Genomic DNA, 9,743 nt, shown 5'->3' on the forward strand with positions numbered 1-9,743 from the left:
TATAAATAGGATACTCTGATGTAAAATATAATCAGGTTTATGAAATATAAGAATTTGCTGTAAAAACGAAACAATTGAATAAGGCTCTGTTTGGGGAACAATTATTACGTCCTCTGACTGGACGTAGAGTTACGTTTGGCCATCAATAACATGTTGCAACATGCTCTTATTCTTTATCTTGCGGCCCGATGATTTGACCCGGACTGGAACCCGAGAATGCTATGTTTGCGTATTGCGAGGTATTACTTGGTATTGCTAGGTATTGTTTGGCAATAATGAGAAATACTGTTATGTGAAGACAAATACTGAGTAATAACTAGCAATATCGAGTTGTATAGAGTTTTTCTAGGTGCAACTCGGTATTACTCGGCAATAACCACTCGGTATTACTCGGTATTGGTTATTGCCGAGCAAAACCGACCAATACCGAGCAATACCTAGCAAAATCGAGAAATACCGAGCCATCCTGGGTCCGTTCCGGGTCGGGTTGTCGGAGCGTGCGGTAAATAGTGAGAACGCGTGGCGTGATTCTACTGACGGCCGAATGTAGAGCTACGTCCTGTGACTAGACCAAATAAAAGTTCCTGTTTGGGGCAGTTTAATTGGGTTTGATCATATTATTATTTTTTATTTTAATTTTTACATAAAAATCATGCATCTCGGTACGTTGTAGGTTATTCATTCATCTTAATGAGATAATTTTTTATAACACTTAGATAATAAGCTCTCATTTTACCATTGTGAATATTTTTATACTAAGCAAAAAATAATATTGTGAATTATGTTCAATTTTAGTAAAAGATTATAAGTAATTTATTGTAATAAATAAAAAAATTTGTTTAAAATGGTAACATCTATGAGTGTTGCTTAGTTTGGTTGGTGGATGAGTATGATTGGAAACTTTACAACTCGTGCTCAATTTCCCCCGAACGGCAACGTCTCTTAGGTGGGGCCCAATAAAATACGGGCCAGAAGATTTCTAGGGTGGTTGCTTTTTTTAGGTCAGCCGAAAATTAATCACACCAAATTTGAACTTAACAAACAATATTAAATGTAATTAAACAAGATTTTTAAACTAATTAAACTCACCTCAATAAGAAGAAAAAATACGAAGAACATTATGTACTAATTTGTGTTTATATACCTTTTTGTCAAAAGTTTTTTTTTTTTAAATATGTTTTTTATAATTATTATTTTTTATTTGAACAAGTTCCAAACAATAATAAAATCTACCAAGCGCATAGCACTCCAATTTATGATCTCTGACTTTTCTGCTGAATATTGAAAGCTTACACATCAGAATACATAGTCTGCTTTACATGAAAATGATGTTTATCACTTAATTAACATGCAAATATATCTATATATTAATCACAAATGGCTCAAATGCGCTAAAAAGTTAACACAAACGACAAAAAATAGGCTAAATTAGCAATTAAGGATATTAAAATCTGTAATCAGTGCAAATTAACAGCTAATCATGAAGTAGAAACTCTTCAGGAATCTCAATACTTCCACGTACTAAACCATCAGAGCACCATAAGACAAAAGCCGAGTGCAAAATGCTTGCCATTCTATGCCATTTGGAGACTAAGTAGTTAATTAACTAAGGTTTTTTTTTTAATTATTCAGCCTTCTTATTCATGTATGTAGCTAATAGGTCAGCTGAACGGCCGGCCATAATGCATGATAACATTTTGAAGATTAGTTGTTGGATTAATTATTATGTGTGGATGCTGAACGTCATCCGGAGACTAGCCAGAATGCACCACATCAGCCCTTTGCTCGGTATTGCTCGTTATCGCGGCTCGGTACCGCTGACGTTACGCATTCTAGTTGGTCTCCGAACAACATTCTACGTCTGATCTCTGCACTTCTCTTGTTGTTGACACTAACGATTATTTGACTATTTATTTATTAAGTTTTTGAAAATTAAATGATGAGTTTATATAAGTTGCTTATTTGTTTGTTAATTTAGAATTTGCTTTATGGATAACTTTTTAATTATTTTACTTTTTTTGTTATTTTCAACTCTTGTGATTGAAAGTTTTTTTTTACAAATAAATCTGCCAGTGTGTCGTAATTATGAGAAGACGAATGTCATATCTTGCTTTTTGTAATTAAAAAAGCTACCCCAAACAAAATCATAATATTACTTTTTGTAATTCAAGAGGAAGGCATATTTCTAGAATTTTTATCGGCATAGCAAATTATTTCAACAAAACAAGTCCTATAATTTTTTTTTATTTCTTGATTTTTCATCTATACTTAGTAAATTTAGGAAGGCTTTTAGGTTTGAGAGAGAGAGAGAGAGAGAGTAAATGTTTAAGTACTCATATTTTTGCCATGTCACTTATCTATCATGAACATTTTTATTTGACTTAGAATATTTTTGATCAAAATATTTTGATTATTAGAAGCTTCATATTGATTATGATTCCTAATTGGTCATTGGGTTTTTTCTGATCATTTATAAACACTTTACCAACTAGTAATATATGCTTGAATGATATATTCTTTTTTGTGTAGGCAAGAATTGAGAAGACGGACAAATGGTAAATGAGATTAAAGAATATTATTGTACAAAAAAATTTATTAATTTATTTTGTGCATTTTAGAATATTCATAATGATAGAGAAGCCGCCAAGAAGATTGAGTTCCATTTACGAGGCATGCAGAGGGCCAAATTCCCTTAAGAAAGCCGCTGAGCGGAACTTGGCCGTCGATGACTCCCATTAGTTCATCCATAGTCTTTGACTTGAGAAGTTCCTTTTAAGCCTTTGACAACACATCACAAATTTAGAGTAAGATGAGATTCAAAGATGAAGAAGGGTATGAATTTTAAAGTAATTTAATTAATTTGGCTAAGGAGGAAAACTAAGTAAGAATATAGTAAATAAACATGATAATTTTGGTCATGACAAGTTTCAAAGCTAAATGATAACAAGATGAATTAATGTTATTTATTTTATATGTGGTCAACCCCTTTTTCTTCCTCTCTTATTGTAATGCTATATATAGCCCTATAATTTCTTTTAAAAGAGATATGCTGAAAATGCATGGATTGTTTCTTATAGCTTTCTTCTTTGACTTGGCAGCCTTCTCCTTTAGACAGCTTGCCAGCTTGGTGGCTATTCCATAAGATTAATATAAAAGCGATAGCCCAAGCTGCCTTACTTGGACAATATATGGCTAAGCTTGAGGATCGATCGAGGGATCAACTTTCATCATTCTACTAAGACATGAACTCTTGTATACAAAAGGAGAAATTATTCTGTGCGGACACCGAACAGTTCAGAGAGACCAATCAGAAGCATCACGTCACTCGATGCCAAACAAAAAAATGACGTGAAGCGTTCTGGTTGGTCTCCATATGCCATCCGGGATCCGCACAGAATAATTTTTCATACAAAAGACAGTCTTTTCTTGTATATTGTATACTTCTATTTCAATAGTGGACTCATCTCCGTCAAGGAACTTTGAACTTTGGTTTTATAGTTGAACCACATTAATCTGGAAATTTATTAGGTATGGACACCGGACGTAGAGATATGTCTGGATATCCACTTAAAATTTGACATTTTGAGTGCACTTTGGTTACACTATTTGTGTGCTTTACTTATGATTTACCTGCGCTTTAGTTGCACTTTAGCTGCGTTTTGACTGCTCTTATGTTGCGCTTTGACTGTGCTTTACCTGCACTTTACTTGCGCTTTTATTGTGGTTGGTCTAAAGTTCCGCGAACACATTAAATATATAATAGTAAAAAAATAAATCCAATTGAATATCCATGTTTCCACTTCACGTGCCGACATTTTATTAGAGTTCGGATATACCTCTACGTCCGATGTCCGCATCTAATAATTTTCCACATTAATCTTCATCTTCATATATGTTCTACCTCTCTTCTCAATATATAATATCACTTCACCGCACTTCTAGGGCCCATCAACCCCTTTTTTAGGAATTTTTATTGCGTCCGGTAAAAATACCGAGCATACCGAGTGTACCAAGCGCCTGTACCGAGCACAATACCGAGCACTTTAATGACGTGGCGTTTTGTTATTGATTTCCAAATGCATTCGATAACCTGACGGAATCATTTTGATCATAGTCCTTATCACCTATTGAAATGCTTTCTTATTCATTCTTTTTTTTTTCTCTATGTCAAGAGCATCTTAGGTCAAAATCCTTCTCTCTCTCTCTTCATTCTCCAAGCACCACCTCCTCTCCCTCATGTGCCATATGGCATCGTGACAAGTTACCACCATTCACATCTTGGTATTCTTATTAAGGATTTTTTTTTCTTTGAAGAAAAACTGAGTTCAAGGGAATTATCCGGCGGTTAAACAGCCGGTATGCATTTACCGGCGGTCACTGGCGTCATGATCGTCAGAATAGAACCGGCGGTACTCACCGCCAATAAACCGCTGGAAATACACCGCCGAAAACTGTTTTCTACGCAGTTTTTACCGGCGGATTTTAAACCGCCGCAAAGCCGTCGGAATTTTACAAAACCGTCAGAAAGCTTATGATAACCGTCGGAATAAGCTGCCCGTATGGAGTGATTTTCTTATAGTGTAATCTTATGAAGTTCTTATTTGTTATCATCCCATCAACACACATCAACCTTTAAGTTAGTGTTACTTCAGGCTGCTCAACTTAGCACCTTGTTATTTCCTTTACCTATGATAGAGCTAATGGGCAATGACAAATAGTCAAGTTGTCAACAATAGAGAAAAAAAAATTGATAAAATTAGGCTAAATTAAACTAAAATTTATATTTATATTTTCATATTATTATATTTCCACTTATCATTAAAAATGTGTTGAGTTGTGTGTGCCAAACTTCTATAATGGCATGTTTCCTTACCATCCATTTATCTTTTGCTATATTTTGGCTGTGCCATCATCCAAATTAGCACCAAATTAAAATGTTTCCATTCCTCTATGTTAGGAAGTCATGATGACTCACTGATCAGAACTATTGATTGCTGATGCAGTCAAAATTTATCATTTTATGTTTTCTTTATTTTCTACTTGTCTTTTCAGCTTTCTTTCTCTAGCATTTTTTTTCTTTTGTTTTTTCTGTTGACTCTTTGTTTCCCTGTTGGCCCCTCGATTTCGCAGTTTCCCTATTGTCCGCTCATTTTCTCTTATTTCTTATGGTTTTCTTCCATTAACAATGTTAGGGGAGCGAATTTCGATGAAAATGCATCAACCTCTATAATTCATTATTGAATAGATCCAATGTGATAGTTATTGGTTTCTTCACCATCGTCGAGCGTTACCCTACAATAAGTCCACTTAATTGGGCTACCTATTATATCATACACCTACTTGCTTTTAACCCAAAGACTAGAGAAATTATTCTGTGCAAATGTTGGACGCAACTCTATGTTCAGAGGCGAATTAGGTGAATTCACATCAGCTGTACCAAGTGAAAGGGGTGACTAGGGTATTCTGATTTGATCTCCGGACGGCATTCGACATCCGTACTAAATAATTTTTTCATAGACTGACAAGCTCCATGCATATAGATTTGACATTGTGAGATTGTTATGTTGACTATTGATTGTCATATTCTGGAATAAGCTAAAAAGATAACCAACATGGTTTTATTTCATAAGTCATACCTTTTCTTCACTAGAAGAGCTAGCAACTGCCAACTTTTATGATAGTGCATATTTTACTAGTCATGATGTGAGTATTGCGTTACTATGCCAGTGTTCTTGAAAGAAACCCAATGATATATGTTAGTCATATTTTTCTGTTATCTTGAGAAATTACTCTGTGTAGAGAGCGGACACAGAATGCCGTCTGAAGGTCAATCAGAATGCGTCATATCAATAGTACCGAACTACGATACTGACCAAAAGGTGACATGACACATTCTGATTAGTTTCCAAATATTGTTCGGCGACTGCACAGAATAATTAATCCATTAGAAGAACTAGCAATGCTCAACTTTTTGATAGCACATATTTTACTAGTCTTGATGTGAGTATTGAGTTAATGCGCATTGTTCCCCAAAAAACCGTTATTTTTTTCATCACATCTCCCTCACAATTATAACAAGCCTTTAAAATGACCAATGGATGACACCAACTCTATATATATATATATATATATATAACAATTATTACTTAAAATCATATCCAAATAAAAATCAAGCTGATCCTTCACACACCTTCTTCCACCTTTCACTCCCCTTCGTTACTAGTCGGTGGAAGGTTCCCCTGTCCGGGACTGCTATTAAACGGAGTCGCCGGAAAAAGCGCCACCCAAACATCAGTAAAAGCATCCACAATAGCTTGATGATGATGCTGCGAATTCAAGGAGAGAAAACAGTGAAGAAGTTGTTCCAAATCTCTAGCTTCATAGATCCCTTTCTCCACCACCATCTCCGCCATCGACCTTCTAAAATCCGATCTCGGATCCTCCGATTGCTTCACCACCGCCAAGCTCTCCCCTTCCCCTCCTAAACATGGCGATAGCCTCCTCAACGGCGAACTCGTTCGACTATCCGTAGACTTCGCCGCCTCCATCATCGCCGCCCGCCTTAATCTTAGCTCCGTCATCTCGAACGAGTTATCGGCGGTGGAGGGCACCAGCAACTCGTCTTCTTCGTCTTCGTCATCATCATCGTCGTCCTCGTCGCTGGAGAACATGCGGGAAGGGGGCTTAGGGTTTCGAGGTGGTTTTTTCTTAGGAGTGCGGCGGCGTTGGCGGCGGGGGTGGGGAGAGGCGGAGGCTGAGGCTGAGGCTGCGGCTGCTGCGGCGGTGGCTGCGGAGAAGCCGTCGTAGGTCACCGGGTGCCATTTCTCGTCTTTGCGCCAGAGGTAAGCAGGGGTTTCCCGGGCCCGGGAGAGATCGTCGGCGGCCGCGTCGGCGTTTGCGGAGGCGGAGAGGTTGGGTCGAGGGGGGACTGGAGGACGGCGGCGGCGGGGGCAGCAGATGTTGGAGGAGACCACGGGGGCGGTGCGGAGGTGAGAGCGAGGCGAAGGGGAAGGGAGAAGAGAAGGGCGGGAGGCCGATTTCGATTCGTCAAAGGAAGAGCTGGCGAAGTCGACGCTGCCAGCCATAAGTGTAAAGAAGAAGCTTCGGGGGAATGGAAGCTAGACCAGAGGCTTTAGTGTTTTTATAGAGGGAAGAGGAGATGGGTGACAGGTGACTACGCGGGTCGGGTGGTTAAGGTGGCGGGATCTTAACCCGATAACTGACCTGTTTACTGTTTCCTCTTATAAACGAAATTCAATTTGTGTAATTTTGGTAGTTGGTATTTAAATTAATTGGCTAAGCGTTTAATTGGTTATGAGAGGTTAAACTATCAACTTATTTGTCTTGCGTGCTATCTTCATCTACAAAGCCTCATGGCTAAGTAAACTTAAAAAATTTACATTAAAAAAAAATTAAAATATTGACATTAATATTTAAAAACTAATAATGATATTATAATTAAGTATTTGTCTCAATATTATTTGATTTTTTTTAGAATTTATGAATCAATTATAGATAATTGACATTTGATTGAAAATATTATGAACAAAATAGTAACATTATAAATTATAATTTATTTGTAGTATACTAATCTTTTAAATAATAGAAAATATATAGATTATATCCATCAAATTTAGATTATATTTTAGGCTTTATTTGAGACGACTTTTTGACTGCTTCTTAAAGCATATTTCTAGTAGAAAAATTAAAAATTTGTACTAAAAAGCTGATTTAAGAAGCAGTAAGAAAGTTGTCCCAAATAAAATATCCTCTGAGTTTGTGACTAAGGGTTTGTTTGGAATGAGTGTATCTTTTTATAAATGTGATTGTAAAATTGCTATTAGTAGAAAATATATAGATTATATTCATCAAATTTATATTATACTCTAGTAGAAAAATTAAAAATTTGTACTAAAAAATTGTTTTAAGAAGCATTAAGAAAGCTGTCCTAAATAAAATTTTAATGTGCAGATTCCAATCCTCTGAGGCTCTGACTAAGAGTTTGTTTGGAATGGATGTAGCTTTTTATAAATGTAATTATAAAGTTGCTGTAGAGAAAATAGTTTTTTGAAAGCTGAAGAAAAAAATAACTTTCTAGCACAAGAAAATAGTGGTCAAATAAAAATTGTGATAGCAGTATGAAATACAAAGCATTAAGAAGCTGACCCGAATGAAGCATAATAATTCTTTCTTAAAATTACATTTCACTTTTAAAATAAAATTATTATGGGTAAGTAATTAACAAATATGCTTCGAAATGCTAAAAGCTTACATGTAGAACACAATGTAGATTCTCTCTTGTTTCTTGTTTAAAGCTTGTTTTGTCTTCTTTTCTCCATTAATTTTATTTTAAATAAAAATTTGGTAGTCTTCTTTTCTCCATTAATATTATTTAAATAACAATTTGGTCAGAATATTTTTATAAAAATTGTATTAGGATTTTAAAATTACTCAAATTAAGATAAATAAAGTATGAAATTTTAAATGCAGCATTTATTTAAATCTATATTGTTGAGATAGTTTTTTTAAATTTTTTCCCCTAAATGTTATTTATTTTTTATCTTTTTTATTTCATGAAAAAAATGGATTATGTTTAAATATTGAAATCATCGAAACAATTTGAAATTAATAAGATTAAATATTTACTATTTTTTATTATAAAATCATTAAATTATTTTAAATTTTTAACAAAATTTCTGATTAAATTATTAAAAAAATTCAATATTAATTTATTGAAAACGTTCAAAATTTATGGGATGCATCATAGTGTCTGAAAATCGATCACTAAAAAAAACAAAAAAGGTAAATATTAGATTCTCAATGAGAATTTTAACTTTATCAGCCGAAATTAAATATTTTGTTTTTTTTTTCAATAAATATAAAATAATATTGATAATTTCAAGAAAAATGTATCTAAATTAAATCAAAATTATCAAAATCAAATAATCGAAAAAAATAAAGACAAGCAAAGCCAGTAAGACATAGCTAAAGCTATCAGAATTCATTTGTTTTAAAAAAAGGCAGACCCTAAAATGCTAAACATCAAAATTAAGGCTTTGTTGAAGACAACTTTTTTATTGCTTTCTAAAACAACTTTCTAATTCAAAATTTTCTTTTGCAAAAAAAAAAAAATTGTATTAAGAAATATTTCAACAAAAGCCGTGACTTCGTTTGGGACAACTTTCTTACTGCTTTGATTTTTAAATCGCAACCACAACATCTATTTGGCCTTTACTTTTTCGTTACTTTTAAAATAATTTTGTACTCAAAATTTATTTTCTTCAACATCTTCAAGAAATTACATTATCTACAACAGCTTTACGAAGAAGTAAAAAATTGTTCTAAATAAAAATATATTAAAAAATTCAAATTTGTTTGGATAGATAGAGTTGAAACTTATATGATGACAGTGAAATCAAAATGGAAAATCAAAATATGATTTTGTAGTGTAATATGTCGTTTATCCATTCTTTTTTTTTTTAAGGACACTGCCATATGATCTAAAATTATTATTTTTACATGTTTAACATGTAAGTTTTATTATTTACTCAACTTATCACATTGTTAATATTGACGCCGCTCTATTCCGAAACTACCGACAGTGAAGAGTTGTGGAACACGCCATATGATACCATTTTCAGTGTGACCAATGATGTCCGAAGGTCGATGATGAGGATGAGTGACCAATGATGTACGAAGGTCGAAGATGAGGATGAGAGAAAGTTGCGACAAAATATTGCTGG

The 9,743-nt window shown here is 34.3% G+C and overlaps 1 protein-coding gene across 1 annotated transcript; it reads right to left on the reverse strand.

Annotated features, from left to right (window-relative positions):
• Positions 1-6,141: 6,141 nt before the first annotated feature.
• Positions 6,142-7,331, reverse strand: LOC110105281 (transcription repressor OFP7). The gene has a single exon (XM_020834719.2). The coding sequence runs from the start codon at positions 7,083-7,085 to the stop codon at positions 6,204-6,206; it is 882 nt and encodes a 293-aa protein (XP_020690378.2). The 5' UTR covers positions 7,086-7,331; the 3' UTR covers positions 6,142-6,203.
• Positions 7,332-9,743: the final 2,412 nt, after the last annotated feature.

The sequence above is a fragment of the Dendrobium catenatum genome, unplaced genomic scaffold, assembly GCF_001605985.2.
Source record: "Dendrobium catenatum unplaced genomic scaffold, ASM160598v2 fragScaff_scaffold_716, whole genome shotgun sequence".
NCBI lineage: Eukaryota > Viridiplantae > Streptophyta > Magnoliopsida > Asparagales > Orchidaceae > Dendrobium > Dendrobium catenatum.

Excerpts from the sequence above, each read along its gene's own strand:
- LOC110105281 (XM_020834719.2), bottom strand. The coding sequence starts at position 7,085 with ATGGCTGGCAGCGTCGACTTCGCCAGCTCTTCCTTTGACGAATCGAAA.